This window comes from Macrotis lagotis, chromosome 7 (assembly GCF_037893015.1).
Source record: "Macrotis lagotis isolate mMagLag1 chromosome 7, bilby.v1.9.chrom.fasta, whole genome shotgun sequence".
Lineage (NCBI taxonomy): Eukaryota > Metazoa > Chordata > Mammalia > Peramelemorphia > Peramelidae > Macrotis > Macrotis lagotis.
The window spans coordinates 218,399,869-218,424,075 of NC_133664.1; the positions used below are offsets into that span (position 1 = coordinate 218,399,869).

The 24,207-nt window shown below is 36.4% G+C and overlaps 2 protein-coding genes across 7 annotated transcripts in view; one reads left to right on the plus strand and one right to left on the minus strand.

The window, feature by feature from the left end:
* FBH1 (F-box DNA helicase 1) overlaps positions 1-24,207 on the minus strand; it is a 121,648-nt gene that overhangs the window by 11,099 nt on the left and 86,342 nt on the right. For all 6 annotated transcript variants that reach the window (XM_074194900.1, XM_074194899.1, XM_074194901.1 and 3 more), the window contains 6 exons: positions 15,177-15,264; positions 15,002-15,088; positions 13,368-13,504; positions 9,864-9,963; positions 9,659-9,780; positions 4,269-4,344 (listed from right to left, as the gene is read on the minus strand). In XM_074194900.1, the coding sequence (XP_074051001.1) occupies positions 4,269-4,344; positions 9,659-9,780; positions 9,864-9,963; positions 13,368-13,504; positions 15,002-15,088; positions 15,177-15,264 (610 nt within the window). The remainder of the gene's footprint in view (positions 1-4,268; positions 4,345-9,658; positions 9,781-9,863; positions 9,964-13,367; positions 13,505-15,001; positions 15,089-15,176; positions 15,265-24,207) is intronic.
* LOC141493479 (dynein light chain 1, cytoplasmic-like) lies at positions 22,159-22,659 on the plus strand. The gene has a single exon (XM_074194903.1). The coding sequence runs from the start codon at positions 22,208-22,210 to the stop codon at positions 22,475-22,477; it is 270 nt and encodes an 89-aa protein (XP_074051004.1). The 5' UTR covers positions 22,159-22,207; the 3' UTR covers positions 22,478-22,659.

Sequence of the window (24,207 nt, forward strand, 5' to 3'; positions counted from 1 at the left end):
ATTATGTTGATTTAATTCTCTGCCCTCTTTTTAAAATCAGATTGGCTATGGGTTATCAATTTTATACATCCTTTCACAGAACTAGCTTTCTAAAGTTTTAAAACTAACTTCCAGGTAGAGCATGCAGATAGGTGGCACAGTAAATAAGAGTACTGGCCCTGGAGTCAGGAAGACCTAAGTTCAAATGTGACCTCAGGCACTTGATACTTACTAGCTGTGTGAACTTGGGGCAAGTCACTGAACCTCACTGTCTTGTAAAAACAAAAATAAAAAAAAATATTTCCAGGTTTTTTATTTTTGTTTTGGCTTAGTTATCATCTAATTTTTTTTATCTCTTCCTTTATGCTGATTTTAGTTTATGCTGGCTTTCATTTTTAAAACACAGATTCAGTTAATTTCCATTTTCAATTTATTTATTATTTAATTTATTATAGCAATGTGATTCCCCTCTGCAGGATTTTTTAGCTACAACTCTGATTTTTGGTATGTTATTTCATAATCACTTTCTTTTATATCATTATTAATCTTTCCTATAATTTGTTTGATACCCATATCATTTTGGATTTCATTCATAATTTCAATGTGTCTTTTGTTGTGGTCCCTGAACTTATTACTATTTTTATTGCATTATTGTCTATGAAGGTTATATTTACTATTTCTGTCTTTTTACATTTGTTTACAGTGTCTCTGTATCCTAATATATGGTCAATTATTAAAGCTCCATTGCTAAAATTATGTAGATTCTTTTGCAATTCTATTTATAAGATGCCATGCCTTTTAGTTCTAGTTTTTTTCTGTAAATTATTTAGTTGTATATTTTCCTTATAGTCTATTTTTTTATTTGACTTATCCAAACCTGAGAAAAGGACTCTATACCTAGAGGTAATAAGAGCTGGAAGATACTCCCCTACAGTAAAGTTCCAGTGGAGATACCTTGGAAGTCACCAGAAGCAACAGCAATCAGTGAGTTGATGGAGTACTCACATAAGATACTTCAGACCAACCAAAGAGCTTTTAGCACTTGATCTTGAAGAACCAGAAGATCCTACACTCTAAAGTGGCCCAACTCCCAAGAAAGTAGAGGTCAGAAGAGGAAGTTAAATAAATGACTCCATTCACCCCGGAGCAGAGATGACAACTTCACCCAAAAGTTTAAGGGTAGAGCTTGGCCCTGGGACAAAGCCCCACCAATTCAAGAATACTAAAGAATTGAGGAAAATGAAGAAAGAATGAGGTGAAATTTTTTCTAATTTTATTAGAAAGAATAGGATAAAAAAACAGAGTAATAATTGCCTTGTGAGTATTCTAAGAATTTATTATGTATGTTCCAGGCACTGTACTAAACCCCTGGATTACAAAGAAAAGCAAAAGCTTTGCCCTTGGGGCGGCTAGGTGGCGCAGGGGCAGCTAGGTGGTGCAGTGGATAAAGCACAGGCCCTGGAGTCAGGAGTACCTGGGTTCAAATCCGGTCTCAGACACTTAATAATTACCTAGCTGTGTGGCCTTGGGCAAGCCACTTAACTCCATTTACCTTGCAAAAACCTAAAAAAAAAAAAAAAAAAAAAAAAAAAGCTTTGCCCTTGCCCTCAAAGAGAGAGCAAGTTTCTCATGGGAGAGACAACATGCAAACAATTATGTATATACAAAATATATTCAGTGTAAATTAAGAGGTAATATCAGAAGAAAAGTATATGAAGGGATAACTGAGGAAAAGATTCTTGAAGGAAATTTGAACTGAACTTTGAAGGCAGTCAGGGAAGCCATGAGGTAAAAGTGAAGGAGAGCATTCCAGTTATGGGGGAGGTAAAATGAAAGAAGAACAGAAAGGTAGCAAAAGGTCAGAAAGTGGAGTGGATAGTTTTAAAAGTCAAATAGAAGATTTTATATTTGATGCTGGAATAGTAATAGGAACCCAATATATTTTATTGAGTAAGGGATAAACATGATCAAACCTGTACTTTATAAAGATCATTTTGGCAGCTGAGTGGAGAAATTCTTGAGTTGGAAGACCAACCATAAGGCTAAGTAGAATAGTCTAGACATGAAGTGAAGGTCTACACAAGGGTGACAGCTATAAGAGAAGAATAGATCAGAAGAAAACAAAATCTAACCTACATGAAAGAATAAGTCCATAACAAATGTAAGCATAAACTAAAAGAAAGAATAGAATTTTCACGACAACTGAATAAATATATAAAAAGGAAATAAAAGTCAGATATAAATGAAATAAAACCTCTGGAAGAAAAATTAAAAGGGAAATAAAACAGTTAGAACATAGTGCCCAAGTAACAGAATTCCTGAAAATCAAAATAAACAAAGAGAATTCAGTGAGACAGTAAGGAAAATAAGAACAAAATCAAAAAACTGAAAAAGAAAAAAAGAAAATATAAGGTGTCTACTATTAGAAACACTAATCAGAAACAGAGCTCTGAAAAACAATTCAAGGGGAAATAATCTAAAATTCACTTGATTCCCTAAACATCATGGTTTACAAAAAAATTAAAATAAAAAAATAAGCCTGAATATATTTCAAGAAATCACCACTATACAAATCTATTTTAGAATCAGAGTGTGAAGGAGAGAAAGAACCTACCAATCATACGTGAAAGGAGCCCCAAAGAGAAGTCTGAGAAACATCAGAATCAAAATCCAGAGCTTGTACATTAAAGATAAAATATTGCAAGCAAACAAAAAGAAATTCAAATTACCAAGGAGCAGTAGTGAGGATAATAAAATACCTGATAATTTCTTCTACAAACAAGAGGCGCTCTTGGAATACGATATTCCAAAAGGCAGAAGAGAGATGCTTACAACCAAGACTAACTTACCCTGCAAAGCTGAGTCTACAGGGGAAAAATGGACCTTTAATGAAATAGAAGACTTTCAAACATCTTTGATGAAAAGACCAAAGCTGAGCAGGAACTCTGAAATGCAAACACAAGTATTTGTGAAACCCAGTAAGATAAAATTCATTTGAGCAAATTGTGAAGGAGTTGTCTGATGATGTAGAACTAACATTTTAAAAGAAGCAAAAACTTTAATGTCTTCAATGGGTATCAAGGTAAATAAGGAAAACAAGCATTCTGAATCACACTTTTCACAAGGTTCTGAGAATTTTAAGAGGTGAAAGAAACAGGACTGGCGCAAAGGCAAAAAAAGGCAATAAATGAATGAGGCAGGAACTGAATCTGGGTCTCTTGACTACAGACCCAGCAATCTTTCTGCTGTACCATGACTGCTTCTCATGCCTCATTCAAAAGATACGAAACTTGAAAGATACCCAAGAGAAACAACCCTATAGTTTCACTACAAATGAGGGAAATGACAAAATGACAAAAGCTCAATATCACATAAGAACCAAGTGACAGAACTAGGGACTCAAACCCAGGACTCTTCTGCTTCAAGAATCTGTCCAATCCAAATGATTCAGTTCCCTGAAAAAGTTTTTAAGAAGAGTGTGAAGGTCTGGATTTTTCCAAAGTAAAGCAAATATATTGAAATTCTGAAACAAAGTGATTTTTCAGAAACAAACTCGAATTGTAACGGAAGCATAAAACAAGAAGCAGGCCAAGGCTGAAAGGAATTACTAGGCTATGTTAGCTAATTTGGGCTCGAACTATTAGTTCTTCAAAGTCAAGGTCTCTGATCTGTACTTTTGTGTCCTAATTAATTAGAGGAACCTACTCTCTTGGAATATATGCTGGCACAATATAAATATGAAAGGGAAGGTAATTATTTGAGTACATGCAATTATGTCTCTGGTGAAGGGAACTGTTAGAGAAATCCTGTGCATACTTCACTTTAAAAGATATACCCAAATAGGCAGGACCTCAGTCATTTAATGATTTATAATCTTTCCTTGAACTGGTTTTAAGGTTACAGTTTCAAATTAGTATTTCTAATAGTAGACACCTTATATTTTCTTCTGTTTTCTTTTCTTTTACATCTTTTTGATTTTGTTCTTATATTCTTTACTGTCTCATGGAGTCACTGATTTCTCTTTGTTTAATTCTGATTTTCAGGAATTCAGTTACTTGGGCACTACTGTTTATTTCCCTTTTAACGGGGAGGAATTTAAAGCAAATTATCAAATTCTCTAAAAACAGTAGTTCATAGACATCCTGTTTTATTTACTATCACCAGAAAGAAACAACCTTTCTCCTAAAGAACAAGTCAATTAAGGAGACACTAACTACACAACGGAATAAAATTTAGATCTCTTGCCCCCAACAATCATTCTGTAGAACTTGGACCATCAGTGTACTCACGTTTCCTCTGCTCCTCAGCTGACTGAAGAAGTACCCAAATATCAATGAATCTGTCCAATCCAAATGATTTAGTTCCCTGAAAAAGGTTTTGAGAAAAGTTTTGAGAAGGTCTGGATTTTTCCAAAGTAAAACAGAGTAAAGCAAATATATTGGAAACCTTAAACAAAGTGATTTTTCAAAAACAAACCTGAATTGTAATGGAAGCATAAAACAAGAAGCAGCCCAAGGTTGAAAGGCATTATTAGGCTATGCCACAGTTTGGGAACCAAGCCAAGTTGGGCTTGAATATTATTAGCTCTTCAAAGTCAAGGTCTCTGATCTGTACTTTAGTTTCCTAATTAAATTAGAGGAACCTACTTTCTAGGAACATGTACTGGCACAATGTAAATATGAAAGATAAGGAAATTAATTATTTAAGTACATGCCATTATATCTCTGGTGAAAAGTACTACTAGAGAAATCCCGTGTCGTTTTACTTTACTTCCATTTTAAAAAAGATAATATCTTTTATCTTTCATACCTGGATCCATTTAATTAAATTTAATTCAACTCTTGTGAGTACCTACTCTGTGCTCCATAATGAAAGATGTTGTAGAGGCCCAGAAAGAAGGGTGTATCCTTCTTCTCTCTAGAGGTAGAGCCACTTTAGGCAAAATAGCCATATATCCATCTCAGAATCTGAGGTTCAACCTACCTTACAAACAAACAGAAACTTTTTCTCCTGTTCTACTTGTAGGGCTAGACACGGAATATAATAAGTTATCCATCACCTTTTGCAAAGCTAACAGAAAATAAAAACAAGTTGTTTTCCGTAAGGTATTAAAATTCTGTTGTAAACTTAGTTTCAAGTAATTCTTTTTGAATTTCCTCATAGTTGTATTCTTACAGCATTTATCATATTGCTATAAAAGATACAAAATAAATTTATTACTTGGTCCATGTCCTGAAGAAACAGCATTTCTTTTTTTAATTAATTAATTTTCAATTTTACAATTTTCCCCTAATCTCACTTTCCTCCCTCAACTTCCCACAGAAGGCAGTCTGTTAGTCTTTACATTGTTTCCATGGTATACATTGGTATACATTGATCTCAGCTGAATGTGATGACAGAGAAATCATATCCTTAAAGAAGAAATATAAAGTATAAGAGAAAGCAAAATTACATAATAAGATAACGTTTTTTTTCTAAATTAAAGGTCCAAATGCCACAATTCTTTCTCTGGATACAGATGGTATTCTCCACCACAGATAAATTGTGCCTGAATGTTGCACTGATGGAATGAGAAAATCCATCAAGGTTGATCATCTCCCCCATGTTGCTGACAGGGTATACAATGTTCTTCTGGTTCTGCTCATCTAGCTCAGCATCAGTTCATGCAAATCCTTCCACGCTTCCCAGAATTCCCACCCCTCCTGGTTTCTAATAGAACAATAGTGGAACTCACAGCATTTCTCAGGGAAACAAAACACACACACACACAATAATCAGAAAATATCAGAGTTTCATAACATGATACAGTCAGTTGTGTTATGAATAGTCAAAAAGGGAAGAAATCAATTGGATTTTGCACAATGGTCAATATGTACAATGCTTAAAAAGCACTATTTTTATTATGATCATCATAAAAAACCTTAGAAATTTTTTTTTATTTATATAGGATGGCCACTTCCCTTCAGAAATCCAATCTTCCCAAATTCCCTTTGCAAAAAAGTTACTGGTATATTATTTTTCTTGAAAGTATGCTTACTATTTTTTTCATATTACTACAATAGTTTTATTGTACAGGTAAACATAATCCCCACTCCTCAAAAGATAAAGAAATCACAAAAAAATAAAGTGAGAGAAAAAGTGTGCTTCAGTCTGTATTCAGATACCATCAGCTTTGTCTTTGGAATGGATTGCATTCTTTATCATTAAGTCCATCAGAGAAACTGATTCAATATTTTTTTCCCACAGTTTCTACTGCTAGCTGTATTTCCATCCATTCTATTCCTCCCCAGCCCTAATTATTCTATTCTCTCTCGCCTTTTACCCTGTCCCTCCTCAAAAGTTTGACTACCCTCACCCATGATCTCCCCCCAAACCCCTGCCCGGGTCTTCTTTCTCCCAAACATTTCCTCTAAGGTAAGATAGTCAATACTATGTATGTTATTTCCTATCTGAGCCACTTATTTATTTTAATTTAATTTTTTTTTTAATTCTCATTTTGTACAAATTTTTTTTTACATTAATGAAATATTCTTGTTTAAGAGTAAACAAAATACCCCTCCTCTCCATGAATATAGACTTGCTTGGGCAATAAAGAGGAGAGAAAAAAAATTAAAATTAAAAAAAAATAATAGTAATAATTGTAAGTATGGCCAGGTGGCTCACTGGACGAAGCAACAGCCCTGGAACCATGAGCACCCGAGCCCACATCCAGCCCTGTAGACCCAACAATCACCCAGCCGTGTGACATACAAGCCACACGATCCCCAGTGCCCTGCAAAAACCAAAAAGAAGGGAAAAAAAAAAAGACCCAAAATAAAATAAAATAGTAATAATATAGTAGGGGTGGCTGGGTGGCAGACAGAGCATTGGCCCTTGAGCCAGGAGTATCCGGGTCCAAATCCAGCCTCGGACACCCAATGATCACCCTGCTATGCGGCCCCAGACAGGCCACCCAGCCCCATTTGCCCTGCACTCTCCCCCAAATAATAATAAAAAATGTACTTCAGTCTTTGTTCCAACACCAACAACTCTGTCATGGGTGGATCGCATTCTTTATGGTAAGTCCATCGGAAAAATTACTTTCATATTTTTCCAACGTTGCCATTGCTGATCGCAACTCCTCCTTTCTTATTTCTCCACTACCACGTACTATATTTTCTCTCTCCTTTCACTCTGACTCTGCTGTAGGGTAGCTGAGTGGCGCAGCAGACAGATCCCTGGTCCTGGGGCCAAGAAGCCCTGAGCCCCCCCATACCACTCCTTAGGCCCAGCATCCACCTGGCCCTATGGTCCTGGACAGGCCCTCCAATCCCAGCCCCTTGCAAGAAGTAAAAAAGAAAATGTGTTATATCTGACCACTCTCCCCCCATGGTCCTTTCTAATACCTTCAAATTCAACTCCTTCCTGTGCCTTGTCTATAAGTGCCCAAAATAAATGAGAAGGTTCATATGAGTTATCAGCATCATCTTCTCAGGTAGAAATACAAGCAGTTCAACATCGTTAAATCCCTCATAATTTGCCCTTCTTGACCAACCAATCTATGCTTCACTTGAGTGCTGTACTTGAAGATCAAACTTTCTGGTCTGGTCATTTCAACAAGAAAGTTTTAGAGTCCCCTACTTCACTGAATGTCCATCTTTTCCCCTGAAAGAATATGTTCAGTTTTGCTGATTCTTGGTTGTAATTCAAGCTCTTTTGCCATTATTATGTGTGTGTGTGTGTGTGTGTGTGTGTATTTGTGTACACACACACACAAATAAATTCTGGGAATTTTTTTGGGGGGGGATCTCTTTCAGGAGGTGATCAGTGGATTCCCTCAATTTCTATTTTACCCTCTGCTTGATATCAGGGCAATTTTCCTACAGAATTTCTTGAAAAATGAAGTCTAGGCTCTTTTTTCTGGTCTTGACTTTCAGGTAGCCCAATAATTTTAAAATTATCTCTTCTGGATCTGTTTTCCAGGTCAGGTTGTTTTTCCAATGAGATATTTCAAATTTTCTTCTAGATTTTCATTCTTTTGGTTTTATTTTATTGTTTCTTAATTACTCACAAAGTCATCAGCTTCCCTTAACTCCATACTACATTTGAAGCAATTATTTTTTTCAGAGAGCTTTTGTATATCTTTTTCCATCTGGTCAATTTGACTTTTTAAGGCATTCTTCTCCTCATTAATGTTTTGGATTGCTTTTTCCCTTTAACCTAAACTGATTTTTAAGATGTTATTTTCTTCAGCATTTTTTTGTAATTCCTTCATTAAGTTGCTGATTTGGTTTTCATGATTTTCCTGCATTGTTCTCATTTCTCTTCCTAATTTTTCTTCCACCTAACTTGATTTTCAAAATCTTTTTTGAGCTCTTCCATAGCCTGAGGTCAATTCATATTTTTCTTTGAAGGCTTTGGATATAGAAGCTTTGGCTTTGTCATGTTCTGAGTTTGTATTTTGATCCTCCATAGGACCACAGTAATTATCTATGGTTGGATTCTCTTTCTTCAGTTGTTTGCTCATTTCCCCAGCATCTGACTTGATTTTAACTCTTTGTTAAGGTGGGGTTCCTGCTTCCAGGGTGGAGGTGGCACTGTCCCAAGTTTTTGAGGGTTTTTGCAGCTGTTTTCAGGGATACCTTCCCCCCCCCACCCTGAACCTTATGTAAGGCTCTGATCACTCTCCTGGCTTGTACTCTGGTCTGTGGACAACCACAAGCACTCCCCTCTGCCCTGGAACTGGAAGGAGGGTCCCTGGTTCCACTATAGCAATAAATCTCCCCTTTCTGAAAATGGGATCTGAGTATGGGCAAAGCAGCAGAGTCCAAAGCAGAGAGACTTCTTCAGTCTCCCCTGACCCCCTAATTATCTATGGACAAAGCTCTGAGCTCACTCTGATACAAAAGAGTTTTCCCACTGATCTTCCAAGTTATTTTTGGTAATCCCTGAGCTGGGAGGTCTGGCAACCCCTATCCTTCTATAGGTGCTCCCAGGGACCCAGGTGCTCCATGGGGCTGTGTTCCTGGGTAGCTAGAACCAGTTTGCTCCAGTGCAAGTTGTCTTGGGCCAGAAAATTCTTTCACTCAGTCATTCTGTGGGTTCCACCACTCTAAAATTTGGTTAAAGTCATTGTTTAAAGGCATTTGAAGATATTTGGAGTAGTCTGGGGGACAGTTTCTGGGGTTTCTTGCCTTCACTCTGCCACCTTAGTATGTTCTTAATATACATGAAGTGATTTGTTCCATGGCATACAGAGTCAAAAGCAGAACTAAAGCTTCTGGCTTCCAAATCTTTAGTATAAACTCTAATCAACAGAGTACAGTAGTGTTTTGGGGCTTTGTGCAGGCATGCTGCTCAATTCTGTAGCAATGAATAATGATAACAGATAGTTGGAGATTCAAAAGAGACTTCTCTTTTTACATGTGAGATGAGAGTCTACACATTTTTAAGAATGAGTATAGAAGGGCCTTTCAGTCAATGGGGTTCAATATTTAGTCAACATAAGCTAGAAGTAGAAATAACCTAGTAGTAGAAATTTCCATCATATGAGAACCTAATTGACATATGAAAGAGGTCAACAACAGAAATTTCTAACAATCAAATACTTCCTTCCACCAACTATTTTCCTCTCGTAGGAAAAATATATGTCTCTGAAAAGTGTCAGTGCATGAAGCAACCAAAAGAAATTCACTCTTACCCCAATCAAATATATTCTTGAGGGAGCTTTCCCTTCTGTCACCCGTACTGCTTCATCAAACACACTGGCATTAGTTCGGCACAACAAGGCAACTTGTCCTTCTGAACTGCCTCTAATGGTACCTTTTGAGAGAGAAACATATATTCTATGGTAAAGAAAAAAATTAATTTTTAGAACTCATAAACCAAAGGAACTAGAATCTTACTCTTTTGGTTTCCCCCAATCAAAGTCTTCTTCCTGACTTTCTTGCAAACATCCAAGATAGTGGCTCCTACATAAGCAATTTCAGGACCAAACCTAAAACTCTGTTGAAAAGAGTCAAGAGGACAAAGGAATTAGTAACTATCATAGCATACAAACACATGTCAACAAGTAGGGACACTCTCAAGGTCCTGTTAAAGAACTCTAATTGATTGTACAACATGGGCATCATGTGCAAAATGGCATGCCCTCACCAGAGAAGGTTCTGTGCTCTATGAGCAAAAGCAGAACTAAAGTAGCTCAAAAGAAATGCAAGATGTGCAAATTTAGAGAATCCACCCAAATGTTCAACAGGTGGTAGAACATTCCAGGTTTGAATTGGTCTGATCAGTCACAGTGGGACACACTGGAACTTGACTCTCACACTGGGCTGTCATTTTGGTCCTCTTCAAGAACAAAGGACAACAACCAAGCAAACAATCAATCAGGAACAGTAAATTAAAGTCAAGAAAGACATGCACTAGAATTCTCTCCAATCAAAGGAGGATAATAAATACTAGTATGTTACTTAACTTACTTAAATGAAATTTCTGTGGAAGGAACACTTGGAAATTTTTTTTTTTTAAATGAGACTATCTGTACATAAATTTACCATTTAGTACTTCAAGGATCTATAATTTCTTCAGGAGTCATTCCCTCCATTGATGCACACAGTGCATCACTTAGTAGGCAGTTTTAGAAGGTTGTTATGGCTGACAAATTCTCTAATCTCTATATAACCAATCTGGAAATGAACTTTTCCCAAATGGTCAATAGGTAGGTAATCCACCACTAAGCCCATTTTCTACTAAATACCTAAACATAACATGAAAGTGACAATAGGCCTTCAAATGCTATAATACTAGTAATAATAGCAAGCATTTGCATAGTATTTGTCAATTGTTTACAAATGTGATCCTTACAACAATGTTGGAAGGTACTGCTACTATTATCCCCTTTTTATAAATGAGGAAACTGAGGCAAGAATAGATTAAGAGCCCAGATTTATAGAGCTAGTAAGTATCTAAGATAGAATTTAAACTCAGATCTTCCTGACTCCTGGTCCAACATTCTATCCCTATACCACCCAGCAGAATGCTCTAACATGTTATAGTCTTCAAATATGAATCCCAATCACTGAAGGTATTCAAGTAGAAGCTAGATGTAGGCAGTATGATACAGTGAAAACAATGCTGGATATGGAGTCAGAAGCCCTGAGTTTAAATCCTGGCTACTTAAGAAACCTTAAGAAAGCTGGAGATGCTACAGAATATTACAGAAGGGATTCTTTGGGCTTGGAGTGGGGATGAAGGGCATAGAATTTAATTCATCTCTAAGACACTGTGATGTTACACTTCTTTAACATCTCCCATCTCCATTCCCTACAATCCAAATTCTTTCAGTCTTATCTTCATTATGTTTCTCACCTATACTCCTTCCTTTTAAATCCTACAGCCTTCACCTTAACAAGGGATCATAGCTCAAAGAGTTGGATCCTCATAGAACCATAGAGTTTAGAGGCCAAATTCACACTATCAACCCCCACATTTTACAGATAAATAAACTGAAACTCAGAGATTAAATTACTGGTCCAGGTTTGTGGTAGATACTGGAAATTCTCTGAATCCTGAATTTCTATTCTCCTAGACTGTGTACTTTTAACTGGGTCTCACAGCTTCTCTAAAACTAGTTAAGGATCTGTTGTCATATAGGCACTACCACAACATTCTCCTTTTGTGTTCCAGCTATCTTTCTCTAAAGCAAAGCTGTCCAACCTTACATTTAAAAGTTTTTATTAAAACAACAGAGAATATATTTTGATTTGCCATTTAAATGAGAGCTTCGAGGGTCTCAAAAAATTGCACTTGGTCACATCATTTTGGACAGCCTTGCTCTAGAACAAGGGTTCTTAACCTAGGGTCCAAGGATTCACAAGAAATACAAGAAAATTAATTTCAGGAAAGATCCATGAATTTGGATGGGGGGAAATTACATCAGTCTTTCAATACAATTGGTTTCCTTTGTGATCCTATTTATTTTATGCATTGAGAACAATTTTCTGACTGCCAAAGTTACTTTTCTGACTGCCAATGTTGTCTATGACAAATTAAAAGAAAAAGTTAAGAACTTTCCAATCACTCCTGCATACCATACCAGAAGATATCTGGTTCACCTCTGCTGTTCTCTGTTATTTTCAAGAAATCATATCTGTAGCAGTTTGGCAGCTAGGTACTTATATAGACTTTAAAGTATCTGAGGACTCCCCTTGGCCACAACTACAGGACAATTTATTTTCATCACTAGCAACTATCATGCATCTACGTTCCAGTAAAACTAGGCTATTGCTGCTTTCTAATTTGACTTTACCCTTATGACTTCTTCTCTTTATGCACACCATTTCCCTATGTCCCAACTACTGTAAAGATCATATCTCCATGAAACCTTCCCTATTGCCTCCTCTAATCTCCCAAAAGAATATGCTTATGCTTCTCTGTTGGTCACTTATTTTATTGTAACTTTTAATAGCTATTGGTGTGTCCTCCCAAAACACATACACAAATGACTCCATTCTTGTGTTATTTTTCTATCTTCAATGTACAGCACGCAGCATTTTTAATAAATGTCTGTTGAATTAAAAATTGGAGAGGGATCAGGATCTGCTTGACTGATTCTTTTTTTTTTAAGGTTTTTGCAAGGCAAATGGGGTTAAGTGGCTTGCCCAAGGCCACACAGCTAGGTTAATTATTAAGTATTTGAGACCACATTTGAACCCAGGTACTCCTGACTCCAGGGCTGGTGCTTTATCCACTGCGCCACCCAGCTGCCCCTGACTGATTGATTCTTTGTCATTCTTCGTCACAATCCTGAAAGCTTCTCTGCAACTGAACAAAAAAAAGTACTTCAAAGAGCTTTGGTCCCAAATCCAAAGCTTGATTGAGCTATTCCACACTTGAAAATGAACAATATTATCTTGAGGGTCTTACAAAAGAACCCATGTAAGATGTCTATCTATAATGACAGCCAAGTCAAAGTGTTAGCTATATGGCTTATAGGAGACTCAGTAGCACTGGATACATTATATCAAAAGGAAAGTTATGATGTGGTTGCAGATACTGCTAGAGTTCCAGTTCCTTTCCAAATATCACCAGACTTTTAGTTCTAGGAAGGCTAGTGTTAGATATAGAGAGTAGAAAGCTACAAGGAGTCACACAGATTGAATCTTACACAATTATCCCTAGAAGGACCCAAATGATTCAGAGAAGGTAGTCAAGGAGATTTTCTGCTAGTACTTAAAGGAAGAAAATCATACACTAAAAATAATGGGCTAAAATCTATGATTTGGAAACATACTTCAGGCCCGTAACTTAACAGAATTTCACTACCTTTACCTAGTCATAGATGGGCAAACAAAAGGCCAAAGGAAGGAAGGAACAATTAATGATGCTTTGAAAGTAGAGAAATTTCTTACCTGTGTGAGATAGAAGAGATGTGTATGTGGCACTGCATAAAGGGCATTAATAGCATATCGAAAGGTGTAGATCTGTTGGTGTGGGTCTCCTACAAAGATTTTTCCACATGGCTGGGATAGAATTATGTCTATGATGGCTACAACCAAAAAGGAGAAGATAATATGAGCTCAAGGGGCTACAGTCAATAAAACAAAAACAAATAATTCTTGATAAGGAAAAAAGGAAACTAAATCCAGATAGGATTCTTCCTTTTTCTTAAGGACAAAGTAAATGCATCAAAACAAAAATACTATTAGCCAGCATTCATGTAGTTTATCAGTAACATATCTTTTACAACTATAAGTTGTTCTCTATTTGTGCTGACAATTTGTAATTATGCAAACAATTACTAAGGACAAATTTTTTTTAGAAAGATTTTATTTATTTTGACTTAATCTTGCTTCCCCCCCATCCCCCACAGAAGGCAATCTATTACTCTTTACATTTTTCCCTGGCATACATTGATCTAAGTTGAAGGTGATGAGAGAGAAATCATATCCTTAAGGAATAAAAATGAGAGATAGCAAAATTATATAATAAGATAATGGGTTTTTTCCCCCTAAATTAAAGGTAATAGCCTTTGATCTCTATTCAAACTCCATAGTTCTTTCTCTGGATACAGATGGTATTCTCCATTGCAGAGCATCCCAAATTGTCCCTGATTGTTGCACTGATGAAATGAGTATATCCATCAAGGTTGATCATCACCCCCGTGTTGCTGTTAGGGTGTACAGTGTTTTTCTGGTTCTGCTTATCTTGCTCAACAACAATTCATGCAAATCGTTCCAGGCTTAGCACACAAATATTCTTGTTTCTGCTTGTTTTTTACCAATCAGAAAGCAACAAGATCCTACAGAGAACCACAAGCACATGTGCATGCATGTAGTACATTTGCAGGTATTATCCATGTTAACTATTATCTGTAACAAATTTTCATCCTAAGATTAGTGACCATTTTGCCTTTAGCTAACTGGTTCTCAAGAAGGCAAAAATATTTTAATAATCCTAACTGAAGCAAAACAGAAAAAAGAAAGTAAAGCATATTCACCTTTACAAGATATACTTCAAAGTAGGATACAAATGATTTTGGAATGATTATATATGATTTATACTTCCTTTTGAAGCATGGATAGTTTCATAATTATATGGCTCTTTTAGGTCTACAAAAAAACTTTCCTCACAACAGTCCTATGAATCAGGTATTATTTTATACATAAAAAAAAAGCAGAAACTACAAATGGCTAGTAAAGAGCCAGAATTCAAAGTCAAATGTCAACTCTCTCAAGTTTATCAGACCACTACATAAAAATGGGGGTGGGAAGGTCTTTAGGGTTTACAAAGTGAGATTATGCCCATTTTAAAGATGAAGAAACCAAGGTTAAGGGAATTGTTCAAGACTGCACATTTAGTATCAGCGTCAGAGAGATAATGATTGTTAATAGCAATTTCACACACACACACATAAAAAAAGGCATAGACACATGTATATGTCTATATCTATATGGAAAGAGAAAGGGAGAGAAGGAAGAAGGGAGGAAGAGAGAGAGAAAATTTTCTACTTATTTTAGATTTATTTCCTGTATTTGCTTATCACCTGGAGTACAGTCCTGGGCCTCATCCACAAAGACGGCATCATAAGCACCAAAAGAAGGCTTGCTAAGTTGCCAAAGTTTCAAATAGCCTAAAAGAGACAAGAGGTTATAGTTCAAAATCTCCAGAGTAAATAAGTCAAACTCTACGTACAACACTTATGTTAAGATTTCTCATACCATCATGTGTCATATGATAAGCCTCTTCTCTGCATTCTTCCAACTTTTTCATGTTCTCCCAAAGTCTGGCTGCTTCATATGTACCATTCTAGAAAGCAAAGTATATAGTATCAAAGACTGAAGGAATTAAAAAGTAGAAGGCTCATAATGTAATAAATTAGGTTTCAAAACTAAGATTATGGCACAAACTAGAACAGTTTCTTACAAGCCAAACTATAATTCTGATTGGAAAAATATTCAATATTTTGTGTAGACTTGACTATACAAGAAGAAAAAAAAATAGAGGAAATGGAGGACACAGAAAAAAGAAGAAAATGAGAGTTATTTTAAAGTTTAAAGGATGTTAAAAGGACAAAGTTTTGTAGATTAGTAATAGATTGAATGATTCATCCAAAAGAAAAGGTGATGGATACAGAGAATATCAGTCCTTCTTGTGTACCATTGTACTTGATGAAGAGTTGTAGGCTCTGTCTCCCTAACTGACACTGTACACAATAAATAATATACACAGTAGTTCTATATATTGACATTAATACCAAATTACCTGTAAGGAATAAAAGGAGGGTAGTGAAAAATTTATAAAAACAGAAGAAAGACTTAAATATAAGCAAAGCTTCTATAAAAAAATTAATAATAATAATAATCTAATTGGCAGTATGGTATAGAGTCCTGGATTTAGAGTCAGAGGTCCTAAAGTCCAAATCCTTACTGTCACTTAGTACTTCTGTAACTCTAGGCAAGTCATTTCAGCTCTGGGTCTATGTTTATTCAATTATAAAAATGAGATCTAAGGTCCCTTCAAACTCTAAATAAGAGCTTCTGAAGCTGGGATAAAAAAATGTTTTAAAACATTTTAAAAAATATTTTTTAAAAAATAATTGGTTATTGGCCAAAGAGTCCAGCCATTGGGATAAAAACCTCCCTCTTTGATAAAAACTGCTGGGATAATTGGAAGTTAGTATGGAAGAAACTTAGATTAGACCAACAACTAACACCCTTTACCAAGATAAGATCCAAATGGTTACAGGATTAGACATAAAAAACAATACTAAAAGCAAATTAGAAGATCAAGGATTGGTTTACCTGTCAGATCTATTGAAAGGAGAGCAGTTTATGACTAAGGAGGAGTTGGAGAACATCACCAAAAACCAATTAGATGATTGCGATTATATTAAATTAAAAAGCTTTTGCACAAATAAAACCAGTGTAACCAAGATCAAAAGAAATGTAGTAAATTGGGAAACAATCTTTACAACTAACAATTCTGACAAAGGACTCATTTCTAAAATATACAGAGAACTGAGTCATACTTTTAAAACAAAAAGCCATTCTCCAATTGACAAATGGTCAAAGGATATGCAAAGGCAATTTACAGATGAGGAGATCAAAGCAATCCATAGCCATATGAAAAAATGCTCTAAATCACTAATTATTAGAGAAATGCAAATTAAAGCTTCTCTGAGGTACCACCTCATACCTCTCAGATTGGCCATTATGACCAGGAAGGATAATGATCATTGTTAGAAGGGTTGTGGGAAATCTGGGACACTATTACACTGCTGGTAGAGCTGTGAACTCATCCAACCCTTCTGGAGAGCTATTTGGAACTATGCCCCAAGGGCAACAAAAATGTGCATACCCTTTGACCCAGCAATACCACTACTGGGTCTATACCCTGAAGAGATGAGGAAAAAGGGTAAAAACATTACTTGTACAAAAATACTTATAGCAGCCCTGTTTGGGGTGGCAAAGAATTGGAAATCAAGTAAATGTCCTTCAATTAGGGAATGGCTTAGCAAACTGTGGTATATGTATGTCATGGAACACTATTGTTCTATTAGAAACCAGGAGGAACAGGATTTCAGGGAAGCCTGGAGGGATTTGCATGAACTGATGCTGAGTGAGATGAGCAGAACCAGAAAAACACTGTACACCCTAACAGTAACATGGGAGTGATGTTCAAGCTTGAAGGACTCACTCATTCCATCAGGGCAACAATCGGGAACAATTTTGGGCTGTCTGCAAAGGAGAATGCCACCTGTATCCAGATAAGGAGCTGTGGAGTTTGAACAAAGTGCAAGGACTATTCCCTTTAATTGAGAAAAAAACAGATATCTTATTGTCTGATCTTGTCATCTCTTAGACTTCTCTTTTCTTCTTTAAGGATATGATTTCTCTCTCATTACACCCAATTTGGATCAAGGTACAACATGGAAACAAAGTAAAGACTGACAGAGTGCTTTCTGTGGGGGGGTGGGGGAAGGGAAGCAAGATGGGGGGGGAAATTGTAAAACTCAAATAATATCTTTGATAAAAAATTAATTTTAAAAAAAAGGAAGAACAAGGGGAAAAAAGGCATTGAAAGCAAAGTGTAGGCATCTCTCTTCATGGCCTAAATAAAGTCAGAATTCATATAGCAATAATAATAATAATAATAATAATAATAATAATAATAATAATAATAATAATAATAATAATAGGTTATTGGAGTGGCTAGGTGACACAGTGGATAGAGCACCAGCCCTGAAGTCAGGAGTACCCAAGTTCAAATCTGGTCTCAGACACTTTAAAAATTACCTAGCCGTGTGGTCTTGGGAAAGCCATTTAACCCCATTTGCCTTGCAAAAAGCGGAAAAAAAAAATAATTTGTTACTATATTTCAGTACAATTGGCTTCCTTTGCAACCTTGTCAACCTGATTTTACACATTAAAATAACTGTTCTGAGAAGGGCTATAGGTATCACCAGTTTGTCAAGTGGGTTCATAATAACAAAAAAAGTTTCATAATTTCATAATCCTATGATTCTAAAATTTCAAGAGCTAGGTCATTAGTTTTGATTATCAATGACTACTTGAAAAATTTTTTATTATGGCTGTGTAATATAAATACTATAACTTCTCTGGAGATTCCTGTGAGAGAAAGGAAGAATATTACATGCTAGGCATACACTAAGCTCTGAGGATATAAATCCTGTCTTCAAAGAGCCTGCATTCTTTTCTTCCTTTTTTCACCAAAACATTTAATAGAAGGTATTATTAACTATTTAACATGAGATCCCTGTGATCTGGGAGGTCACTTAGTAACAAGGTGCCTACAAATGATCTGCAAATGTAGCTCTTGAAATATGGAATAATACACATGAAAAATTAAAAGGATTAGTCTCTCTATTCATTTATTTAATGTTCAAACATTACTTAAGAATATCCGAGATAGTAATGGTAATAATGATGATGATAAAAGAAAAAGTTAGCAGTTAGGTAGTGCAGCTCAAGACTGACTAAGGCTTTTGGGACAAACTGGGTAGAACTTTAAGATTTGCAAAGCACTTTATACATATTAACTAATTTGATTCTAACTATAAGTCACTGCTGTTGCTAGAAAATGAAGATACAAAAAATGAACAGTCTAGATCCTAAAGAAGTGCTGTTTTGAGCTTAGTGCCTAAAGGAAGAAAATAATTCTGAAAGTCAGTGAAAATGCCATGAGGGGATGGCATGCAAAACCATAAAAGTGGGAAATGGCACATCAAGCTGCAAACACTCTAATCTGATAGAAACTTGGATATCATGAAGAGTAAGAAGGTCAAAAAGGTAATGATTGGACTCAAATCATTAGGGATATTATCTTATAGGTAATGGGAAAATATTGAAAGTTTATGAAGAGAGAAATGACACAGTCAAGTGTCTCACAAGAGTATTTTGGCATTGAAAGAACCTGTAAGGAGGGAGTGAAATTAGGAGGCAATTTGGGAGAGAAGAGTTAAAGTTCTGAATAGGGTGCTAATAAAGTGAATGGAGAAGAGAGAGATGGAGATGTTATGGAGATGTGCGGACAAATGGCTGTGAAACTGGTTATGAATAAGTCTGGTTCTTTTGCACCATTTCAAAACAACAACAAATGCAATAAAATAAAAGTGACCAAGAAATGACAATTTTGTATTTCCTTTAATTCAATTTTATTATGACATTTCTCCTGAATGTCTGGTTCTCCTGTTAATATTAACCTCACCTAGCTAAAACTTGACTCATGTGATGATAAGATTGAGGGAAGACTTTTGACAATCCTGAGATAAGAAGCCAAGAGAAGAGAAAGCAAATAAGGCATCTAAAAAAAAAAATTTTAAACCTTTCCAGGGTTCTCCTGGCTTTGAACCTTTGGTTGCCTTTGTGACATGTAAAGCACAAAGGATCCAAAACAATGAATAAATACTATGAAATAAAAACAAGAATGGAGAAGATTTCAGAAGGAAAAAATGTTTCAACAAAAGTACATCTGAAAGGTAGAATATTTATACCTTCACTCTCTTTTAGATTTCAAAACAACTTCCCATTTTCTGCTGGTTCATTTTGTAATTTCCTCAACATTGGGACCTCCTTACCCAAAAACAACCTCTTAATACTGCTGCTTGTTTTAATTTGGACTATCATTCTGTAAAGCCCAAACCTTATCTTCCTATGATAAGTTCCTCCCGGAGCCTCTATTTGTGAACTCTGACTTCATTCCAAATTCTCCACTAGGTTCCTTCATTTCCTGCCCATCCTCCTTTCATTTATCCTTTCTTATGTATAGACTTCCTCATTAGAATAAAGGCTGGGTGGGGGCAGAAATGGGGACTGTGGTCAGTAATCATGATGGGTGGGAGGTGGGAGCTCTTCTGATCACTCCACTGTAGCTTCCTCTCCACTGCCTGGCTAGACCCAGAAAGAGGAACAAGAGCCCAGTGTTAAAATTCTGCCCACCCAGAAAATCTTGCAATTGGATTGGACCCCCAAATGGATAATCAAACCTTCAACCAGTCAAATGTTGCATCCCTGAAAATGAATCCCTATGAAACAACAGTTCAGGAAACTAAGAAAAGAGAAATCAGACATTTAATTAAGGATTTAAATTTAATTAAGAGAAATTAGAATCAGACATTTAATAGAGAATTTACTCGGGGTGGCTAGGTGGCGTAGTGGATAAAGCACCAGCCTTGGAGTCAGGAGTACCTGGGTTCAAAACCAGTCTCAGACACTTAATAATTATCTAGCTGTGTGACCTTGGGCAAGCCACTTAACCCATTTGCCTTGCAAAAACCTAAAAAAAAAAAAAAAAGAATTTACTCACATAAGGTTAAAAGCTAGAGGTCTGGGACTGAGAGAATAAAGTTTAAAAAATCCACAGAATACAAAAGAAATGGCTGATTTTTACAAGTAATTCTTAAGTAAAAATTTTCAGATATATGTATTCTAATAGGTATTTATTTATTTCTCTTCTCACTTCTGTAAAACAAGCAATTGCAGGCATCAAACTACAGCAAAGAATCTTCCCTGCCTACTTTAGAGGACCCAGAGTGATAAATAAGATACAGAATCATAAAATGAAAGAATCAGAGGGGATCAGAACATTCAAGTTAGAAGGGACCTTAGAGTCACTAGAGTATCTGATCTGAGGATCAAAGTCTATCTCTAGAGCCATGGAATGTCCTTTGAAAAAACTTACTGATTTATATGTCAGAACCTGGCTAACACATTCTGTCTACAACCCCTTCATTTGTGAGGTGTGGGAAGCAAGCTGAGAAAGAGGAAAAGGCAAATGAGCAAGGCAACCAAGTGTGTCATTGGCAGGTTCAGGCTAGACTGCACATCTCCTGGGTTTGGGCTCTGCTTCTGTTCAAGTGCTCTGTAAAGTGTGAAAGGCCTTGTTAATTGCAAAGCTCTACATTCTCAGAAGTTATTAGCACAATGCATACCTCTTATCAGTTTATTCACTGTTAAAGGAGGGAGGAAGGAAGAAAAGGAAGGAGAAAAATGTGGAACCCAATCTTACAAAAAAAAAATGAATGTTGAAAACTACATGTAATTGGAGAAAAAAAATAAAGAAAATTCACAAAAGAAGTTATTAGTACAGTGCCTATTACTACAGCAGTAAAAACTAAAGTATGACTCACTACTTCAGGACAATTCATGCAATCTCCAAAAGCAAAAATCTGACAACATAATTTAAGTCCTTTTTTATCCAAACAAGCACAATGTTAGAAACATCCACTTGCAGAAAACTAAGTGGTGACACTCTCTTATGACTCTGTTCCCTATAAAGTTCTGTAGAAAGTTAGTTTCTCAAACCCCAGCAAATGACAGTAACTTAAGTCCTGAGACAAGAGAAACTTCTTTAAAGATGCTTTCACTTGAGCACTTTCTTAATAAGTGGCCCCAGATCACAGGGGCCTCATGTTTAATACTTAATAATACCTTCATGTTAAATGTTTTTGGTGAAAAAAGGAAAAGAAAGTAGGCTCTCTGAAAGCTGGATTTATAGCCTCAGAGCTTAGTGTAGTGCTTAACACATATCTTCTTCCTATCTACCACAGGAATCTCCAGAGAGGTTAGAGTATTTACACACTATGTCAAGGTAAATAAAACAGCCATAATAAAAAACTGGTTCAAGGAGTCACTAACAATCAAAACTAATGACATGTAGAAACAGTTTAAAAACTGTTTTTTTCCTATGTTCAAAGCACAGACTCAGGGAATAACAAAACCAGTGGATAACAACATCAGTATTAGCAACTTTCTATGGATTTTAGTACATAGATAGGAGAGGTACAATGGCATTTTAGAAGATAAAGATATGCACATCAAAGAACAGAGAAAAGAGGAAGAAAGTCTACATCAAGTAAACAAAAACATTAGAGATAAAGTAGAAATTTGCAGATTTAACCAGAACCATTAACTCTAGAGCTAATTATCTGACATGCTCATCTTAAATAAAATAAAGTTACAAAACTGAGCCAGAAAGTCTCTTATTACTAACTGCCTTAAGCAAATGGTGATAGACTATGAAAAATTCTCTTATGACATCCATAAAAATAAAGAATTATGCCTGCCAAAGAGAGAATAAAAATTATGAATATTGAGCTGGCATGGGGAGGCTCAGATGCACAAGGCAGCGAGAGCACCTGCCCAGTCTGTCGGATGGAGTGCCTGAGTCACAGCAGCCCCCTCCCGCCGGGACCCATCGCAGCTGCCAGCGCCCCCGACCCGCGGTAACCATGTGTGACAGCAAGGCTGTGATCAAAAATGCGGACATGTCAGAGGAGATGCAGCAGGACTCCATGGAGTGTGCCACCCAGGCCCTGGAGGAGTATAACATAGAGAAGGACATAGCAGCCCATATCAAAAAGGAGTTTGACAAGAAGTATAACCCAACCTGGCACTGCATTGTGGGTAGGAACTTCGGCAGCTACATGACACACGAGACAAAGTACTTCATCTATTTCTACCTGGGCCAGGTCATCATCCTCCTGTTCAAGTCTGGTTAGAGCATGGCCTGTGCCTCCTGCCCCGAGAGCCATCTAAATCACAAGGACTGCGGCCTAAATTCCAAATACCAGAGACTGAACTATCTTCAGCATTGCCATGGGAACACCTCAAGCTTTAAGCCTTTATTGTGTTGTTGTTGTATAAGGCATCCTATGTACTAGTTTGTTGTGGTTATAAAACAATTAGCAAAACAAAAAAAAACTATGAATATCAGAACTTATTGAAAGAATATTGAAAAATCTCAAAGAACCAAGATTCTGAATAATAAAATGGCTATTCCATAATAAAAATAACAAAAAAGGTAGGGATGAAAAAATAAACAGAGTAATTAATTTTGTTACTTTAGGAGATGTATAAGATTATGATTTTGATTAATTTTGTTCAATGTCCATGAAATTGAAGCATGTAATGATGAATCTGTTTTTTAACTTTGACAGCCTAAAAGAATATGAGATTCCAATAAGCAAAAGAATTTCTCTTGTCATTCTGATGTAATTTTATCTATAAAAAGTTTCTTTTTAAAATTCTAGTACTTGTTGAGAATTTTTTAAAAATCCTGAACTAGTAGCTTAAATAAAACCTATAATTTCTGGACTGCGATAGACTTATTTCAGTAGCAGTAACCTACCATCAGAACTCAAAGATATTTCTCCCTTAATATAATCCATTAAAAGTTGAAAGAGAACCCTAAGTTAAATAGTCATCAATCTCTAGAGTTTTGTGTCAAAAAGACTCTTAAGAAGTAACAAGGAGAAAGTAAAATATATTCATTCAAGAAACACTCATTCAGGGGTGGAGTCAAGATGGTGGTGGCATAAAGGCAGCACTTCCCAGGAACTCTGATCCCCCAAACCCCAAAAAAACAAAGGCTGGCTCTAGTCAAAATTTAGAGGGGCAGAACCCACAGAAAGACTGAGTGATACATTTTCCCAGTCCAAGATAACTTAGCAGTTGCACAGGAAAGGTTTCACTAGGATCAGGGGTTGGGAAAAAAGCCACGGCACAGTCCAGCAAAGCCCAGAGATCACCAGCAACAGCTTGAAGGGGCAGAGAGAGAGAACTCTGCTGAATCTGGGTGAGTGTGGAGGAGCACCAGCCACAGAATCTGTAGCGAGAATCGGGAGAAAGCAGCCTGCACCCCCAGAGATGGTAAAGGGAAGTCTGTAGAGATTTCTCTGCTGTCCCTGGGGTAGAACTCTGCTGTTTGCCTACACTCACATATTGCAGTTGGGCCTCCATACTAAAAAACCAAGTTGGATCTCTCCTTATAGCCCCAGGGCAGAGGGCAGTGCTGTGGTTATCTACATATCAAAGCACAGGCAAGAGAGCATAAGACCTTGGAGGAAAAAAGGTCCCAGTGGGGTGCCCCCCCCCCAAAAAAAACCCAAAGCCTTGAAAGTGCTGTAAATTAGACTTGGGCTGAGAAAATGAGTAAACAACAGAAAAAAAAGAATAAGACCATAGAGAATTATTTTAGTCCCATGGAAGATCAAAACACATACTCAAATGATGACAAAATCAAAGCTTCTGTATCCAAAACCTCCCAGAGAAATAAAAAATGGGCTCAGTCAAAAAAGACTTTGAAAAGCAATTAAGGGAGGTGGAGGAAAAACTGGGAGGAGAAATGAGAGCAACACAGAGAAATCATGAAAACCAAATCAAAAGCTTGGTGAAAGATATACAAAAAAATACTGAAGAAAATAATATGTTAAAAACCAGTTTAGGTCTA

Bases quoted from the DNA above. Each gene is read 5' to 3' on its own strand.
- LOC141493479 (XM_074194903.1), top strand. From the start codon at position 22,208: ATGTGTGACAGCAAGGCTGTGATCAAAAATGCGGACATGTCAGAGGAG.